Source organism: Nylanderia fulva, unplaced genomic scaffold, assembly GCF_048542155.1.
Source record: "Nylanderia fulva isolate GAGA-0341 unplaced genomic scaffold, ASM4854215v1 Scaffold16, whole genome shotgun sequence".
Taxonomy (NCBI): Eukaryota; Metazoa; Arthropoda; class Insecta; order Hymenoptera; family Formicidae; genus Nylanderia; species Nylanderia fulva.
In genome coordinates, this window is record NW_028189835.1 from 2,928,751 (window position 1) to 2,948,225 (window position 19,475).

A 19,475-nucleotide genomic window follows, 5' to 3' on the forward strand; every position below is an offset into this window, starting at 1 on the left:
TTAATTTGGGAATTTTTAAAAAATATAAATAAAATTGTTTAATTTTTTTTTTTAGCTAGGCTAGGTAGGGAACCAGGACGACGAATGCACCTATAGCCGATCTGGAAAGTGAGAAATATGCCTTACGCCTTATTACAAGCCTCAATCAGTTGAAAGAATAATTTATTAACTGAACAAAGTGTACAAGACTGTATAAGTGCATTGAAAAGTACAAGTGTTCAAAGTGCCTAAATAATCAGAACTGGACTCAAATTGGTTGAAGGCACATTAAATATTAATAAAAAAAAAAAAAAATATGATGCAAAGCATAAATAGATTTTTTTGATTTTTTTCAAAAATTTATTATTATAAATTTGAAAGCTGAAAAAGATCATACGAGCTCGAATCTTTTCTATATTGACAATAATATATTAATCTTTCGATTCGATAATTTTTTTTTAATTTCTGACTCAGAATTTATATATACATATATATAAATATAAAGATATATATGTATATACAATAATAAGATTGTGTGTGAAAAAGAAGGAAACGTCAAAATGCGAAATATTTTCTATATATTATATAATATATAATTATTATTATATAATAATAATAATTATTATTATTATTATTATTATCCTACGATATTCATTAATCAAATTCTATTCATAGATTTAAAAAACTTTTAATTGACCAATCAGGTGGAATTTCCTAACCGCACCTCGAAGCCTCGAAGTTTTCATTTAATTTTCATGTTCATTCTCAATCTGAGAACATCTGATCTGTTGAGATTTCTCGAGTCAAATCTGATTGATCCAATAATTTATAAGACGCTTTAAATTGCGAATGTAACATTAAATTACTCAAAAATTGTTGTCAAATATGAATTCAGGCGTAGCAAAGGTATGTATAGATAGTAGCTGTGATTATAATAGTTGCAGGTTATGTACACTAATCAAATTAAAGATTGCACACTATTCTAGAAGAAAAGTCTAATATTTTATATATAATAATCACATTTATACAAGATATAATTATTTTTTAGCCTACAGTCGTGCCGTCTGTGCAGGAATTCAGTATTAGAGTACCAAAGTTTGTATCATTAATATTTATATATACATATATATAATCTATAATATACATATAATTCTCACTTTTTACATATCATATATTTTGAATTGAAAATAATTTAAATTGAAACTGTTAGAAACAGCAAGAAGAAGCACAATGTCATGAGATTCAATGCGACGTTGAATGTAGATTTTTCCAAATGGACTCAAGTGAAAATGGAACGCGAAAACAACATGAAAGAATACAAGAGTATAGAAGAGGAGATGCCGAAATTCGGTGCCGGATCTGAATTCGGGCGTGATGCTAGAGAGGAAGCTAGAAGAAAAAAGTATGGCATTACTAGTAGAAAGTATAAACCGGAAGATCAACCATGGATTCTGAAATCAGGTGGAAAGACTGGGAAGAAATTCAAAGGTATACGAGAGGGAGGAGTCAGTGAAAATGCAGCTTATTACGTTTTTACTCATGCTGCTGATGGGGCAATAGAGGCCTTTCCTTTACATGAATGGTAAGTATCTCATACTGTTAATTGTTTCACCGGTAATTACTGAAAAATATGTAATTTTCACATACAGGTATAACTTTCAGCCAATCCAGAGATATAAGGCTCTTAGTGCTGAAGAAGCAGAGCAGGAATTCAGTCGTAGGAATAAGGTAATGAATTATTTTTCATTAATGTTACGCAAGAGATTGAGAAACGATGAGGATGGTGGTGACGACGAAGAATTAGTGGAAGGTGGTAAAGTTAAAAGGCCAAGTAAGAAAGAGAAGGAATTGAAAATATCAGAATTGGACGAGTGGATGGAGAGTGATGATGATGAATCAGGCAGTAACGAAGATGAGAATAAAAAGGGATCCGAAGATGAGGATGATGCAAAGAAGATGAAGAAGAATAAAGGTAATAAATGTGAAATAATTATTTATTATACATATTTATTTTTGCGTAAGCAAATTGTGTTATACATAGATAAATATATGCAATATATATTTTAGTAAAATATTTATTTATGTATATATTTTAGGTCAATTGCAAAAGAAGAAAAAAAAGAAGAATTCTTCAGACAATGAAGCGTTCGAGGAAAGCGATGACGGCGATGAGGAGGGAAGAGAGTGCGATTATATTTCTGATTCTTCTGATTCTGAATCAGAATTAGAACAACAGAAGGAAATTAAGTCCGTCGCGGAGGAGGATGCTTTGAGAAAATTACTTGCGTCTGACGAAGAAGAAGATGATGAAGAACAAACAGATAAGAAGGAAGGCGAAGAAGACAAAGACGAAGATGAGGAAGGAAAAGAAAAGGATGATAAAGTAAGGAGATCTAACGCATCATTGTTATGACCTATTCTTGATAAACACTATATATATTGCATATTATGCATTTCTATATCTTAAATGATATAAACTAACCCATAATATTTATCATTAAGTACAATTGCAAAATATTTTATCTTACATTTTTCTAATGCATATCGCATTTTGTAGGATAAAGACAAACTTGGTAAAGAAACGGATAAGAAGAAAGACAAAAAGAAGAAGAAAAAAGCTAAAAAGAAAGATCAAAAGAAATCTACCTCAGGAAAAGATTCCTCTAGTGATTTTTCCAGCGATTCGGAATCAGATTCTGATACAACACTAAAAGATAAAGATAACAAGAAACCTAATAGTGCGCATAGTTCGAGATCGGCGACGCCAACCCCTGCAGCTGGGATTTCTGATTCTTTTAAGAGAAAGCAATCTGGATCTCCAGATTTGTCGCAAGCGAAAAAGTTGAAGTTAGACAACTTTAATTTAGTTCCAGTAACATCGTACATTCCGGGAGCGAGGTATGTTTTTTGTATGATAAATATTGTACAATTTTAATATTGATTTGTTTAAAAAATCACTCATTTTTGGTATCTTTTTAGCGAATCGGGAATTACGGAAGATGCGGTGAGACGATATTTAATGCGCAAACCAATGACAACAACCGAGTTATTGCAGAAATTCAAGTCTAAAAAAACTGGTCTCACATCTGAGCAGCTTGTCAACATTATGACTCAAATACTGAAGAAAATAAATCCTACCAAGCAGACAATCAAGAATAAAATGTATTTATCGATCAAAGCGCAATCTAATTAATTATAATTTGTTAATTAGCCGTTTTTATGATTATCTAATGCGTTAGTAATTACACACTGTACAGTATCATTCAACTAATATTTAATGATAATGATACTATGTAATAATGATAAAAAAACACTTCTATTAAAAATTTTACAGAAAACTATAACCGAAACATCTTAGTTCCAAAACCCATGATCTCTTCGATTATGGCGAATATTAAATATTCGGAATAGCGTATTTGTTAATCCCTTGTTCTGATTGTTCATACTTAACACAATAATGCGACGGTCAGAAGGGTCACGCTGATACTGATAACGCCAGTAAATCCGAGTTTATCAGCGATTTTGTAATACTTTCCGACATTGCATATGACCCGTGCATTATAGTTCAATACAGCCAGTAATATAACAGTAGTATAATGGACTCTGTTCAAGACACATCGAAGCACAAGCGAATTTCCTCAAGAAGAATCCACATTAATCCAGTTAGCGCGATCACCACGAATCGGTTTCAACTAGTGACTTTCTCTCTCGACAACGCTGACCTTTACTCTGCCACTAATCAGTATTGACGAAGGTGTAATGCGGATGCTAAGATTAATTAAATCACGTCATTTATTGACCACTGCGACTCGTGCCGGTACCTATAACGTCAGATACATAAGTGTAAGCATCCCAAGTCATGAATTTCATGTGTGATATAATCTCAATTAATTATCCGATCTTGCTAAGTTCTTTGAAAAATAAATGAACGTGAAACGAACGATACGAATTTGTAGAAGAACTAACTAATTTATAAAGAACTAACAGGTTCTTCGTCTTCAAAATTTATGAATGTTATATGGATTACAAATTCTTGAAAATTTTTCAGTCTAATGAATTGTAATATAAGATAATACCTTCGTGAAAGATCAATTTAAAAATATGAATCTCTGAATAAACTATCGCATACCAAGCATTCCTCAGCATTGAATCTTTTCAGAATCTCAAGGGCAAAGTAATAGCCATAAGACGAGAAGATCAATCAGTATGGGAAAGAAGGGCACCATTAGCTCCGGCGAATGTTCGCAGCCTCGTCAGGTCGGGCGTGAAGGTGATCGTGCAACCGAGCAACCGACGATCCTATCCCGCCCAGGCGTACCAAGCGGCGGGTGCTCTGCTCCAGGAAGACATCAGCTCGGCCTCTGTCATCTTCGGTGTCAAGCAGGTACCTGTGGATCAGTTGATACCCAACAAGACGTACTGTTTCTTCTCGCACACCATCAAGGCGCAGGAGAGTAACATGCCCCTCCTGGACGCAATCCTAGAGAAGAACATACGTCTTCTGGATTACGAAAGGCTTACTAATGCTGATGGTCAACGAGTAGTCGCCTTCGGCAAGTACGCCGGGGTGGCTGGTATGGTGAATATACTGCATGGTTTGGGTTTGAGACTGCTAGCCCTGGGTCACCATACTCCATTTATGGTACGTTAATGTATTCCAGAATATTATAATATTCTAGACAAATTAATTTTTATAAAATTGTCGAATAATACAATCTGTCTAAATTTTCCCTCAATAAGATAATATTAGAAAGATACACATTGATATTATCTAATTGATAAAAGTATATTTCCTCTTTAAAGAAAATCTCTAATCCAAACAAGTAATAAGAGAGCACTTGTCATACATGAGGAATCGATGACAGATGGTTGTAACTTTCTTATAAAGAAAATGCACAGTATATGCACAAATGAGCATTAAATTGCTGTTATTATCGTTTGATTAGCACATTGGACTGGCGCATAATTATCGGGATTCGGCGATGGCCCGCCAAGCGATCCGTGGCGCGGGATACGAGATTGCCCTGGGTGCCATGCCAAAGTCGATTGGTCCGTTGACTTTCGTTTTCACTGGCAGCGGTAACGTCAGCCAGGGCGGTCAAGAGGTCTTCCAAGAATTGCCCCACGAATATGTGCCGCCAGAAATGTTACGAAAAGTCGCCGAGCATGGTGGTAATGACGCACATGTCTTCTTATCGCGTTTAAAAACATATTTTGTTAACTTATATTTCGATGCCTCTTCCTAGGTCAAAACGCAATTTTGAGCTTTTTTTTAAATTAGGGAATGTTAAACATTTTTTATAAAAGTATTACACTATTAGAGATAGAGATATCTCTTTTAACTTCTTTATCATTAAATCTCTTCGAGTTTTGACGAATAGAAACTATTCTACAAAATCTACCCTGGAAATTTTTATACTTCACGCGGTGACAATATGTTCTTTATTTATTTTTCTAATCTCTCGTTTCAGATACGACGAAGATATACGGCTGCGAGGTACGACGTAGGCATCATTTGGAGAGGAAGGAGGGCGGCGGTTTCGATCCCGAGGAGTACGACCAACATCCAGAATTGTATATTTCCACCTTCAGCAAGAAGATAGCACCGTATGCGTCAGTCATCATCAACGGTATATACTGGGCTGTGGATTCGCCGAAATTGTTGACAATACCGGATGCGAAGTATCTGCTCAGACCCGCGAATACACCATGGCTACCGATCAGTGTCGGTGCACCCGCTTTGCCACACAGGATGCTCGGTATCTGCGACATATCTGCGGATCCTGGCGGCAGCATCGAGTACGTCGTGTTTATGATTTGACGTATTTCGGGAAAACGTAAAAAATTTCGGAAAATTTTGTACAATTATTATAACATATGATCGCGTTGGAGTTAATAATTACATAGTAATATAATAATATTGTAATTCATATAGCGATATATTATCGTATAGATAGTTGGCTATATATTTTCTACTTGCTTAAGATTTAATAAGGAAATTATTATGCGAATTGTATATACTTTTGATATTTATTTGATCTTTTAACTGTTGATTCATTTTGTCATATACCTTTCGTAAGATTCATGAACGAGTGCACGACGATTGATACGCCATTCTGCCTGTACGATGCCGATCGCAACAAGGACATGAAATCCTTCAAGGGTCCCGGCGTGCTAGTCTGCTCGATCGACAATATGCCTACGCAACTGCCGAGAGAATCGACAGATTTCTTTGGTAATCTCTTGTATCCGTACGCTCTGGACATCATACGGTCGGACGCGATGAAGTCACTGGACGAACACAACTTTAATCCCGCCGTTCATGGAGCCATCATCGCGTCCAATGGGGAACTAACGCCTAATTTCGAATACATCCAGGAACTCAGACAGTTGAATCACCGCAGCAAACACAAGGCTGATAACAAAGAACAGCAAAGAAAAACGGTATAGAAACGTCTCTATTTCTCATGAAATAATTAACGAAAATGATGACAAATTTGATAACAGGTAGTCGTCCTCGGCGCGGGATACGTCTCTGCACCTTTGGTCGAGTATCTGCACAGGGATACGAACATAAGGCTGGTGGTGGCTTCACAATTGAAGGACGAGGCTGACGCGCTAGCCAATCGATTTCCAGGAGTGGAGCCGGTCTTCCTCAACGTACTGGATCGACCGGATACCTTGCACGACGTGGTGAAATCGTCGAGCGTGGTGGTTTCCCTGTTGCCGTACTCATTGCATCATGTCATCGCTAAAGCTTGTATCGAGACTAAGACTCACTTGGTGACAGCTAGTTATATGAACGATGACGTCAAAGCATTACACGAAGAGTGAGTGCTTCCAAAATAAACGAGATTATGTGTCTCTGATACATACATTTAACGTAAATTTTATAGCAACAAATTTTTAGTTTCTGGAATTTTGCAGTCGATTACAAAACTCTAACTTGTGTTTTATTATTGCAAGATTCAAAATGATGAATTTAAAAACACACATGTAGATACCTTATCGCTAAAATAACATGTTTAGCTAAGATATCAACTAATTAAAATATTGTTTTCTTACGCAGAGCCGAGCAAGCTGGCGTCACCATACTGAACGAAATTGGATTGGATCCGGGCATCGATCATCTTTTGGCGATTGAATGTTTCGACGACGTGAGACAAGCAGGTGGTAAGATAGAAACCTTCGTCTCGTGGTGCGGTGGTCTGCCGGCGCCCGAGTGTTCCTACAATCCTCTGAGATATAAATTCAGCTGGTCTCCACGAGGTGCCTTGCTGAATACCTTGGCGCCTGCAAAATATCTTCACGCAGGACAGGTGATAATCCTGTGAATAATTTTTCATATCAATATATCTTGAAAAAAAGTTTATACATAGAATTATTTTTCGAGAACAGAATATGATATATGAAAAAGATTTAAAAAGATATATCCATACCTTTTTCTTCGTCATTCAGGAAGTGGAGATCGCCGGAGGCGGCGATCTGATGTCCGCCGTGCAAGAGCTAGACTTCCTCCCTGGCTTCGCTCTGGAAGGCTTTCCCAATCGCGACAGTATCGTCTACAGGGATTACTACGGTTTGCAGAACGCGAATACCGTACTACGAGGTACGCTCAGGTTCAAGGGCTTCTCAGATACGGTGTTGGGTCTGCAATTGCTCGGCCTAATCGATCCCAATCCAGATCCAATCTTGCATCCGAACGGGCCGGACATCACGTGGGTAAGTGCTCTCTCAATTTCTTACGTGCATAAGGTTTGAAAAGTATCGACTCTCTTTTAAATCGCTCGTCACTTCTAAATTTTAGCGAATGTTGGTGTGCAACCTACTCGGTCTGGCGAGCGACAATATCTTCTACGAAAACCTGAAGAGGAAATTGGCAGAAAGAGTGAATTCGTGGGAACGCGTCAAGGCCATCGAGGATCTTGGTCTTCTGCAGGAGGACTTGGTCTTGAAACTAAACACTCCTCTCGACACGCTTACCCACTACTTGTCGAAGAAGCTCTATTACGAGAAGAACGAACGGGATTTAGTAATACTGAGGCACGACATAAGTATACTTTGGCCGGACAATAGGAGGGAATCCAGAGGGATCAACTTGGTGCTCTATGGAGACACTGCTGGACACTCTGCGATGGCGCGTACCGTCGGGTATCCCACAGCTATCGCCGTCAAAATGATCCTGGATGGTTCGTATAGTCTCTTCCTTTTTATTGCTTATTAAATTTCTCAACTAATGAAAACTGCTACTGCTGGACTATATTTCTTCTCGCACTGAATTATTAAACCATGATTACTGCAAACAAGAATACATAAATGTCTTATACATATAATCAAATTATTATATATAAATGTCATCTAAACTGTAATTTAAATTATATTCCCTCAAGAGAATAAGTTTAGAATTTATAAAAAAAAATAAATCGAATATTTATCTCTGCGGAAATTTATTTTAACATATGTACAATTTAATTTTGTTCAGGTGAAATTCAACAGCGTGGAATGGTGCTGCCTTTCACACCAGATATATATCGACCTATTCTTAATCGACTGAGAGCAGAAGGAGTAGAATCCTTCGAGAATTCCAAATGGCTGTGACTCATTCATCATAAATCGCCTTAATATCTTATAACATACCTCTCTGATTCATCAAAAAAATTATATATATCTATATTTGATTCGCTTAATACATGAGTGAAAAACTATATACAATAAAAAAAAATAGTTTATATTTTTATATCATGATAAAATATAAGCATAATATCCAGCATAGTTAATTTGAAATTATTTTAATTAGAAATTATATTTTTATTTTTACATCTTTCTCTACATAAATTAAAAGCAATTTTTGAATTTTAAAGCTCACTGGCTTTCTCTCTCGCTTTAATCAGCATTTGGATGGAAGACCCAGAAAGACAGGAGATTTTTCATTTGATATATTTAACATTTATTGATATTACCACCTCAGTGTGGAAAATGACTAACAATACAATGATATCTCGCTTATTGCAATCTTTTTTTATCGCAGTAATTCTATAATCGCCTTAAGATATAATTAGAATGATAACACAGGAACACTCTTCGCCTCTATCCGTTAGAATTTGATTGGAAATGAATTTACGAATCGATTTTACGCGTCGGAACAATCGGAAAGTTCCAACGAGTTTGCACCGGTAAAGTAATTAAGCTGTAGCCGTGATTTGCACATGTCCAGTATCACACGTCTACGTCACACGACTAGTTGATTTGTGTGACGAGTTCAATCACGCTTTGCAAGAATTGGATAAATCCAGTAACGATGATTGCCGCTATTCACTGCTGACGTTTCAATCTCTAGAATTTGTGCCGACTAAACAAGAATATTTAAAGAATGATAAATCAATTTATTTATATATTCAAAAGTTTACATATGACACATAAAAAAATTAAAACTGTTCTGCAACACTCAATGGAGAAAATTATGAATGTCATTAACTTTCGATTGATGTCTTTTTCGAACGCGAATAATTACATTAAGTACATATATCTTCTTATTAATGACTTATTTTTTCATTTAAAAGCAGTGAATAGTTTATATTACATCGGTCTTCAATTTTGAGCCTTGTGCGTGACATGTAATTTGATGTTTGCTCCTCGTTTCTAAAACTAAAATTAAAACTAAAATGCTGCAATCCTCAAATTACCGTCTCTTGTATTATACTAAAACCTATTACTATCACAATGGTGGTTACAATAATTTTTAATCGGCCTTTTTGTGTGTATCTCAAAAATTGCTAAAACGACCGTAATCATTTTACAAAATATTTACGAGAGCTTTTTAAAACATTTTTTTTTCTTCATAAAATATTTAATCAAAAATAAGAAAACAGTATGAAAAGAGCTCAAATAAATATTTTTTAAGTTTTCGTGCAGAAAGCAATTTTATTTTTCAAAGTAATTAGTGCAAGCGCGTGCTGTTTGTTTGTGTATGTGTGAAAAAAATTAGATTCGCATTAGATAGAAATGAAGTATTGAGAGTAGCGAAACTTTTGACGATTCATTAAAAGTATTTCGAAAGAAACCACCCCCTCTTCTACGCTCGTAATCTTTAACTAGAGATTATCTATCGATGTTATTAATTAGAAACTACTAATGATGATTTACAGTTGGCAGTATGAGACAATATAATTAACGCATTTTGCTATGTAGTATAATGTATTCTGTATTATCACTATAGCAATAGATCCGAGTTCGAGATAGGATCTCCGCTAAAATCGATCATAAATCTAACTGTGAGACTTCACCATAAAAAAGTGCTTCCAAGCTCAACAATTGTATCGTCTCTAATATAATAACCAGTGATATTACGTAACGATTAACTATTGTAATAAAACTGTGACATCCTTTTCACGAGAGTAATATTAGTCTATTATTTGGGAGCCGTTTGCAGATATTTCGAGTTTCAATATATCTCTACATTCGATTAATCAAAGTGAAAACTTGTCGCTATTGTTACTACATATCGATAAAAAATTTTGATAAATGCTATAAAAATAATACAATCGGACAATTTAAAATTTACACAATATTCAAATTTTGTACTCACTGACACAAATTTATTTTTAAACGACTTATTAAATCTTTTAAATAATAAACAGAGTATAATTAGACTGTAGACAGATGATATCGTATAGTTATAGAATTATGACAATACATGATCATATACTGCAATAATACAGATATATATGCATGTTTAATTAACAGGCATAATAATTAATGTGTAGAAATTCGAAGGTCGAAATAATTTGCTCGAATATCGATGGCTCCGTTCATAAATCCTGTTGACTATTTTATGCGTATTGATGTGTGACTATCGCACATTTACAGGATGAAGACTGATGGCCGCGCCGCGCTTGCTAAAAGTGTGTCCTTCACTTAGTGATCGATAATATCTAATCATAATATAATACTTCGACAATTTGTTTAAATTTGAAGTCACGCAAGAGTTTTACAATCGTACGGTAGATCTAAACGTTAATGAATTGACTAGGTTGCTTCTCAGCTAGACTGCTAGCTATACAGAGCTCTCCTCATTTTTCCCCCTTTTCATGTCTCTTCGGGGGAGATTAATTATCGCAATTGATTCAGTTTAATATTTCAAAGCAAAGGGAAGTGTGAATTTATCCCGATGTTTGTGCTCGCGCGATTCAATTCAGGTATGGAATAGTGTGCGAATAATAGCAAAAGTTTGCTCGAAAAGTTCGGCTGAAAATTTCAAAACACGGTTTGCATGTGGTTTTGTTTTTATACCAAGGTTCTTGAGTTAGTAACAAATTTTACAGCGCACAATTGATCAATGTGCTGGCAGATTTGACATATAAGTGTCGGTATTTCCGAAAAATGTCTTTGATTATACATATCTTCGTGGCGCTAACGCTATATATGTATAAATTTACATCAACGAGAGACCGTAAGAAGATATATATAATAAATAATATCGCTATCTTCGAACTGGAACGAACAACGCGATTCTGTCACTCGGATATAGATCATTTTCGTACCGATGTTCGGACATTACCAATAAGATTACGATCGATCGCTCTAAATTCGAAGACACGACATGTGTGTATCCTAAGAAATATAAATCTTCTGTCAGTGCACGATCAGTTATATTCTGGCGTTAATCGCAGCAATTTGCAGTTTTGCACTGTTGTTGATCGCGTGCCATAATATAGCGTATAAACGGCTAATAAATTTCAATTCGATTAATCGTATCGTTCGAGTTTTATATCGCGGTCATTAACGTGACAAAGCTCACAGAGTATTAAACTTCCGATATAAAATTTTATTTTGTTTCTCAAGTGATTTTTTTTCTATGGTAGATTAATTTCGCGCCTTTCTGATAGAAGGATCGCTAATTGCGTAATTTCTCTCGTTTCATTCCTTCTGTAAGCGTTCACAAATTAATGGCCGGCATTATACGTATATCTTTGTTCCAAGTTTAGTTTCCTGACCGTTTGATGATCAAAGAATTCTTTCAGCTTTCGCTGAATACGAATTCAAGGTGCGGTATATAATATGTAGAAGTATATAAGAGAATATCGTGTACAAAGAGAATCGCAAGAGATATAAAAAAATCTATAAAAAAAAGAAAGAGAAAAGAAACTGTCTCCTTAGAGAACCTGGTTTGAATGGTATCTTACAAAAATCTTCTCGTATCTTTAAATCTCCAAGAGAGATATATTCAAGTATTCTGTTTCCGGTGACTTATCCTATTGTACGCGAATCCCTGTCTTATACCATCATAACTCAATCTATAAGTAACGTTATATTCTGCGCTCGATCGGATACCGCGATTTCGTCGTTAGGTTTAATCGTTGTTATAGAGACGCGTTAGACGTAGCTTAGCAACGGCGTATTCTTGATCCCCAGCTAGTCGAAGGTGCTCGCCCCTTCGTTCAGCAACGAGATTTCCTCTTCGGGACTGAGACTTCAGGGAGCAGAGCTGGTGAATCACGAGCGATCAGATTGTAACGACGATCAACGACGACTCGTATCTGTCTGATGCGAAACAACGGGGACGTAGGACTTGCTTAAAGAAGGTACGTGTGTGTGTGCGCATTCGGGTGTGTTGTATAGAGCGTATTGAGACAGTGTTTTCTGGAAAATAACGCAATTTTTTCCATTGTACGATCATAAACGCCAATTATTAACTATCCGCGATGTTTCTTCTTCTTGTTCTTCTTCTTTCCTTTTTCTGTCTTCCTCTTTTAATCGCGAATTTATCTTAACTATGTATAATCGCACTATATATTATTATATCTGTTTACTTAGATAACAGCTAACTACAGTAGTAGCTCTTTGGTGTTTTCATTGTAATCGATTTTGATAATTAATAATCGCCACTCGAGGCTGCTACTCGCTAGTCTGACATATGCTCGCACGCTCGCACGCCTACGATTCGCAATAACGGATATATTAGAAAATCGATACTTCTCACGCACGTACACCTACAACATGTTACATACTATGAACGCTTATAAGGAGCTCGCAAGCGATCAATATCTCTTGTCAGTGTTTCAGTACCGACGTTATGATTGAACGCGACAAATATCGCAAAACTATCATCGCACGAAAAGTATCTAGAGACAGAAACTATATAGATTGATATCCTGGTAATATCTTGTTGCGATAGGTCGATGTAACAGCCAAGTGTACAAAGCAAAATCGTATTGATAATTTCTATTAATGAATAAATATACGTATCGATTTTGGAATAAATATGTATCGAGATTTGTTATTATTGTAAGAATTTTATATGATTATTGAACGCTTGCGCGCGGAATCAATCGGACCTAGAAAAGGATGTACAACGAAGTATCAACCTACGAACCTACCAACGAAAAATATGTACGTGTGATATTTATGATCGTCAACGATCGTAGCGACTAACAGTCTAGTCGAGCGAAATCGACGCGTCATCACGTCGAAAATAATGATATATAATCATGCGCCCTGCCTCGTCGTTCCTATTCACGACATACATAATCGCCGCCACCACGCGATCATGATGAATGGTAACAAAACTGCGGGGGATATAGAAAGATTGCCGGATATTCAACAATTATACATGGGGTGGAGCAAAATAATAAACACTGAAAGTCACGCATATATTATGCATTGTGCAGAATTCAAATTGTTCAAATTAATGAAATAATTCGCTAAAAAGAAGATAACTCGTATATCAAATTTGTTGGCAAATTAATTTTTTTATTTTAAACGTAGAACAACCTATAATGGGATTCATGTTGATCCCTCAACGAGGGATATCTTTTTTATAGCACTATCGCGCGAAGCATTTATCGAGAGAAGATGTACTTAAATATGGGAGAAAACGCTTGATCTGAAAAATCGCGTGATCACGAAGACGCGTCGTTTCTGGCAACGCAAAGTCATGCAATCCATTCGTTAATCCTATTGTTTCTAACGCCTATCGTACAAGCAGAATTGTACAGATAACGTTATCCAAGAAATTAGATGTCGACATTTTCCAGATATCCTACAAATATCTTCTCGACATTTGTAGCGATTTATGATTCTCGTTTTCGTGCCGCATTTCCGACTCACAGCCACGCATTGCACTTTAACGCCGTTTTTATCACTGTCGATATCGTCGTCGTCGTCGTCGACTCGAGATTCCAGATTCCAGCCAACGCTACAATTTGGTACGAATCCGCAAGACAGATTCTTCCAGGATCTTCGCAGGATCATTTCGCAGATAGGGATGCGCGAGTAACTCGCATTATATTTTTTCTTTTCATTACTTTTATTATTTTCGTGATTATGCTTTTTAGACACCGTTCTCTTCATATCTGATGGAAAAGAGCCCAGGTATTTTGATCTCGCTTATTAATAATCAGTCAGTATACGACCTTAGGTTTTAACTCCTCGGATTGCGTAACTCCACTCGATCCTTGCCAGAAATTGACGCCAATTGTCGATTGTCGAAATATCCGGGGTCTCGTCGTCACAGAATCGTCGCATTTCTCCGCAAGATTGTCTCGATGGCGGCGGTCTTGTGATATTTCGCGTGTTGTCTCCGAATCGGCTCTCTTTTGAGCCTTCACTAAGCCTTCACTAAGCGTCGATCTGCGAGGATAAGGACAACAATGTGCGTGTGCATGTGTGTGTGTATTGTGTGTATGTATATGTCCATTTTCCGATTCCACAGACTTAGACCTCGATTGCTATTCTAGGAGCCGTGTTATCGCGTTGCCCTAAAAAAGAAATTTCAAATTTTTTAAATAAAACAAAATTTGATCGAAGAAAACATTTTTTAAAAATAGAAAAATTTAACTATAGAATTCTGACGAATTAAACTTGCGAGAATAAAAAATTGATAGCTCGTTTCTTACTCATAATTATATTCTGCTTTAACATGGAGTTTAAAGTTCGACGCTTAGAGTTGATAAAACAATGCTAAAAAGAGAATTTGAAAAAAAAGAATTTTGTCCTCTCGACAAATTTTTGTGTCGAGGAGAAAACGCTTCCGAATTCATCGAAAAATCGAGTACCTAGTTGAAAAAAAAATTGACGCTCTCTCGCAGCTATTCCAATATTCTCGATTCTCGCGGAAACTATATATTCGAGAAGTGCCTGTTCGCGAAGAAACGCTTCTTCGGGAAAGTGTTCACCTTCAACAAAAGAGCGGCGCCTCCGGTTGGTTCCACCAGTGAGCGGCTAGGAGCAGATAGAGCTCCTGATCCTGGACGGTGTACCCGGGTGGCGGTTGCGAGGGCAAGGGCGGCGGGATAGGCGGCAGCAGGGAATAGGACGGCGGCGGCGGCGACGGGGACAAGGATTGCGAGAACGTTGTCGTCGAGAGCGGCGTCGGCGGCGTCGCGTTGCTAACTGCCGTGGTTGCTGGAGGCTCGTCCTTAGCCGGAGATCAAAGCGCGCAGTCGAACATCGCCAGCGATCGGGTGATCACGTCGTCCTGCACGTAAAGTTTCGTCATGTCAGAGGAACACGGTTCTGCTTACTGTGTACACTGACAGAATTTTCCCTTAAAATTTACCCTGAAAATCATGCTAATGAAAAAGAATTTTATAAGAGCTTCTCTGATTACAATAAAAATATTAATATCTATCGCAATAAGATATAAAATATATTCGATTAATTGTACTATACATATGTGCGCATTATTATTTTTTATTGTGATAAATATATTAATCAGAGAAACTCTTATAAAATTCTTCCAATACCATATTGTCCCACGATTTTACTATAATTTTTCAGTTACTCTGATTAATATTTACTACAATAAGAAATATTAATATCTACCACAATAAGATATAAAATATGTTCAATTAATTTTACTATATGTAGATATTAATATTTTTTATTGTGGTAATTATTAATCAGAGAAACTCATAAAATTCCATATTGTCCCACGATTGCCATGATTTTCAGGCTAAATTCTAAGAGAAAAATTCTCTCCATATAGAATTTTGGCTAGTGCCAAGTTTCATTCGCGCAACGACCGAAAAGTCCTGTATATATGTACATACCTATATATCCTCGTACAGAAATATATTATTATACTATCGCGACGAAAATGCTGAACAAGCTCGCGCAAGCTCCATAGACATCGATCAATCTTTCGGCGCCCTTTTGTTCTCGCTACACGACACATGCTTGTAGTGAAACGTACTACTATACAAAATCGCGAATGCATTTATTGTTTCATAGATTTGTATTTCTCTTATCGCGAAAAGCGAATGTAGAAAAGATGTTGCATTGCAAATATTCTGCGACAGATTTTCTGGTGATACCGAATACTTCGAAAAATTGGATTCTAAAGATATTTCTTCTTTAATATCGAATAATTCTGCTAGGATTTTCCATATTAACTAATTTTAAAAATATATGTATATATATAAATGATAATTATTATAATTATTTTTTTAAATGTGCTAGTGAATTTAATTTTAATAAGAAATTTTGAAAGGAAGTATATATAATCGGATAATCGAAGCATCAAAATGCATGATATGCGAGAAAAATGATGAGCTTTTGATTCTCTCTCGCAGGAGATTCGTTTGAAAACTAGTTGAAGCGCAACTGTAGCTAAAAGAAACACCACGCCAGATCTAGGACATATCGTCTCGAGGAAGTTGGTGTTCATTTACGAAGGGAGTACTTACGAGGTGTCCCAGATTCACCACGCCTTCTTCCATTCAATCCTCAACTAAGCTCGGGCCGTTATTAAAATGTAAATAGCGGTCGTCGTCGTACGCGAGAGATTCGAGCTTACGCTATTACGACGAAACGCTGAACAAAGGATCGGTCGTGAAGCGAACGAACACGTTGGGAAGACGAAAGGAAAGCCGGGGACACCCGGTATATACACACATCTATCTATTTTTCTACCCGATCGTTTCGCCGTCAGTTTGTTTCACGGCCAGGTGGGACGTGTACCTTCAAACAACTCTCGATAAACTCTTCGATCGTGATAACACCGTCCTGGTTGAGATCGAGTTTCTTGAAGACCCTGTCCAGTTGCTCCCTCGCCTTTCTCTCTTCCTCGGCGTGATGTTTCCTCCCCATCAACTCGTGCACCGCTGTCACGACTTCTCCCAGCTCGCTCCTGGTGATACAGCCGTCCCCGTTTATATCGTACAGCTTGAAGGTCCATCTGAGTTTTTCATAAATGCTGCCCCGCAGCAGGGTCGATAGTGTCACGAGGAGATCCTGCAATTCCCGAGATTGTCTAAAGTCGTTTACCGCGCGATGACGTTAAATCCGAGGCGAAACGGTTTTTCTCTCTCTCTCGACGCTTTCCTCTTTCTCTTTTCTTTATTATTCTGATAATTTCCGGGCGTTGAAGTCGTTCGCTTTGTGACTTTTTTTTTCACCGAAAAAAGGCGAAATAAAATTTCGCAATTCAACAAATGACAGAAGAGAGAGAAGCAATTTGAATGTAAATTAATATCAAAGAAGAAAGAGAAACAGGAAAAGCCAGGTACACCTAAATATTCTTTTTCTAAAAATAAATATTCATTAACATCGTCCGTCATGAAATAAAATTTGCTTAAAAGTTTTAACGAAATTGCAGGCGCCGAAGTTGCTGGGGTAATTAAATATAAAAATAATATTGGAAAACACGCGTAACGAATTATTATTAATTAGGTGCTTGTAAAAGTTCATAAGGTTACGAAGATGCAGCGCGTTATTTAGTAATTATTTTTTTAAGTTACTTTCTCGTTTTTAAATGTTGACCACATTCAATCAGAGTTAATTGTCTGGTAAATCATAATTCCAAATATAACTTCACACTTAACGCTAATTGAAAATGGAACCAGATAAAGTTCACCTTCTTTATTGTACGCTTTATCACTTTAATCGAGATGAAACCGCTGCAACGGCGGAAAGATTGATTTGTGAAAAAATAATTACAACATCAAAACGACAAAAATGAACTTTATCTAATTTTATTTTCAATCGCGTTAAATGTAAAGTTATATTTGGAATTATGATTTATCAGTCATTAAATTATGATTGAATTTGGTCAGCATTTTTAAAAACAAGAAAGCAACTAAAAAGAAAATAATTATTAATAACATGCCATATATTGGTAACCATATGAACTTTTGCAAGCACCTAATATAATTGCGATAATATAACTGCATTTTCCTCGAATTCTAAAATTTAAATTACCAAGCGGTCGCGGGTACTTTAACTGAAATTGAACAGAATTACGTCAGCGATTCTATTGCCATATCAGCAGCATACAGGGAGAGAATTTCCTTTTAGAAATTACCCTGAAAATCATGGTAATTATAGGACAATATGATATTGCAAGAATTTCACGAGCATTTCTCTGAATAATATTTTTTACCACATTAAAAAATATATACATACATAGTAAAATTAATCGAATATATTGTATATCTTATCGTGATAAATATTGATTAGAGAAACTCATAAAATTCTTGCAATACCATATTGTTCCATAATTACCATAATTTTCAGAGTAAATTGTAAGAAAAAATTCTCTCCGTGTATTGTAACTTGTAAATTGAACAGAATTATGTCAGCAATTCCATTATCAGAATCAGCAGCATACATACAGGGAGAGAATTTTCTCTTAGAATTTAGCCTGAAAATCGTGGTAATTATGCGATAATATAGTATTACAAGAATTTTATGAATTTCTCTGATTAACATTTACCACACTAAAAAATATTAATATGTACATAGTAAAATTAATCGAATATATTTTATATCTTATTATCATAGATATTAATATTTTTTATTATGATAAATATTAATTATAGAGAGACTCTTATAAAATTCTTCCAATACCATATTGTCTCACAAATCATTACCATGATTTCCAGAGTAAATTGTAAGAAAAAATTCTCTCTGTGTCTTTAACTGAAATTGAACAGAATTACGTGAGCGATTTTATTATCAGTATCAGCGGCATACGTAATTACCTTATGTAATCGCAGAGATGGATGTACAGTCATTTAGTATAAGGACGCGCGCATATAATACGGAAAAGCCCGGTGGCTTCGCGAGAGAAAGAACGTTTCGAGGACGCGCGTGTTGCATCCGGCTTGCGGAAGCGACGGAAATTAATCAAACGGAATTGTCTCCACGTGTCCCGGGCATATTCTAGTTCAGGTCCCACGTGAGCGGTATCTAGCGAAAGCTTCAATATTACAAACACGCCAGGATATAGATATTTTCATGTACAGGCGACACTCGCGTGATGACGAATGATCATTTGGCGCGAACGCGTTTATTTGCTTCCCCCGTTTATTTATCTCCGCGTGTCACGTGTCGTATATAAAAATGATTAATCATTCGTCCGATAAGCAAAATCGCACGACCAATTGAACGGACGTATGTGTATAGAGTGACTCGAAATTACCGGATACCCTGTTAATTTTCGAGTTTCAAGCGATTAAAAAGGGTTTTTCGCAAATTAAGCTTTGTGCAAATAAAAT

At 36.3% G+C, this 19,475-nt stretch overlaps 3 protein-coding genes across 5 annotated transcripts in view; 2 read left to right on the forward strand and 1 right to left on the reverse strand.

Moving 5' to 3' along the window:
* Window positions 1-640: 640 nt before the first annotated feature.
* Window positions 641-3,323, forward strand: TfIIFalpha (transcription factor IIFalpha). The gene is made up of 7 exons (XM_029315050.2): window positions 641-885; window positions 1,028-1,074; window positions 1,190-1,561; window positions 1,629-1,951; window positions 2,076-2,362; window positions 2,537-2,877; window positions 2,959-3,323. Exons 1-7 carry the CDS (start codon window positions 865-867, stop codon window positions 3,170-3,172), a joined length of 1,605 nt encoding a protein of 534 aa, XP_029170883.1. The 5' UTR covers window positions 641-864; the 3' UTR covers window positions 3,173-3,323.
* A 101-nt stretch (window positions 3,324-3,424) lies between these two features.
* LKRSDH (lysine ketoglutarate reductase/saccharopine dehydrogenase) lies at window positions 3,425-10,377 on the forward strand. The gene is made up of 10 exons (XM_029315049.2): window positions 3,425-3,822; window positions 4,139-4,621; window positions 4,926-5,151; window positions 5,451-5,778; window positions 6,060-6,423; window positions 6,487-6,809; window positions 7,049-7,298; window positions 7,438-7,701; window positions 7,787-8,168; window positions 8,462-10,377. The coding sequence occupies exons 1-10, from the start codon at window positions 3,739-3,741 to the stop codon at window positions 8,575-8,577; spliced, it is 2,820 nt and encodes a 939-aa protein (XP_029170882.1). The 5' UTR covers window positions 3,425-3,738; the 3' UTR covers window positions 8,578-10,377.
* LOC114940388 (A-type potassium channel modulatory protein KCNIP1) overlaps window positions 8,901-19,475 on the reverse strand; it is a 61,851-nt gene continuing 51,276 nt past the window's right edge. For all 3 annotated transcript variants that reach the window (XM_029315054.2, XM_085480825.1, XM_029315055.2), the window contains exons 5-7: window positions 16,939-17,211; window positions 15,153-15,454; window positions 8,901-14,735 (exon numbers count right to left, since the gene is read on the reverse strand). In XM_029315054.2, coding sequence (XP_029170887.1) covers window positions 15,407-15,454; window positions 16,939-17,211 — 321 coding nt within the window. In that variant the 3' untranslated portion in view covers window positions 8,901-14,735; window positions 15,153-15,406. The remainder of the gene's footprint in view (window positions 14,736-15,152; window positions 15,455-16,938; window positions 17,212-19,475) is intronic.

Excerpts from the sequence above, each read along its gene's own strand:
- LKRSDH (XM_029315049.2), top strand. The coding sequence starts at position 3,739 with ATGCGGATGCTAAGATTAATTAAATCACGTCATTTATTGACCACTGCG. Across the intron at positions 3,823-4,138 it reads ATAACGTCAGATACATAAGT|AATCTCAAGGGCAAAGTAAT; the intron begins GTAAGCATCCCA and ends GAATCTTTTCAG. Across the intron at positions 5,779-6,059 it reads GATCCTGGCGGCAGCATCGA|ATTCATGAACGAGTGCACGA; the intron begins GTACGTCGTGTT and ends ACCTTTCGTAAG.
- TfIIFalpha (XM_029315050.2), top strand. The coding sequence starts at position 865 with ATGAATTCAGGCGTAGCAAAG. Across the intron at positions 886-1,027 it reads TGAATTCAGGCGTAGCAAAG|CCTACAGTCGTGCCGTCTGT; the intron begins GTATGTATAGAT and ends ATTATTTTTTAG. Across the intron at positions 1,562-1,628 it reads GCCTTTCCTTTACATGAATG|GTATAACTTTCAGCCAATCC; the intron begins GTAAGTATCTCA and ends TTTCACATACAG.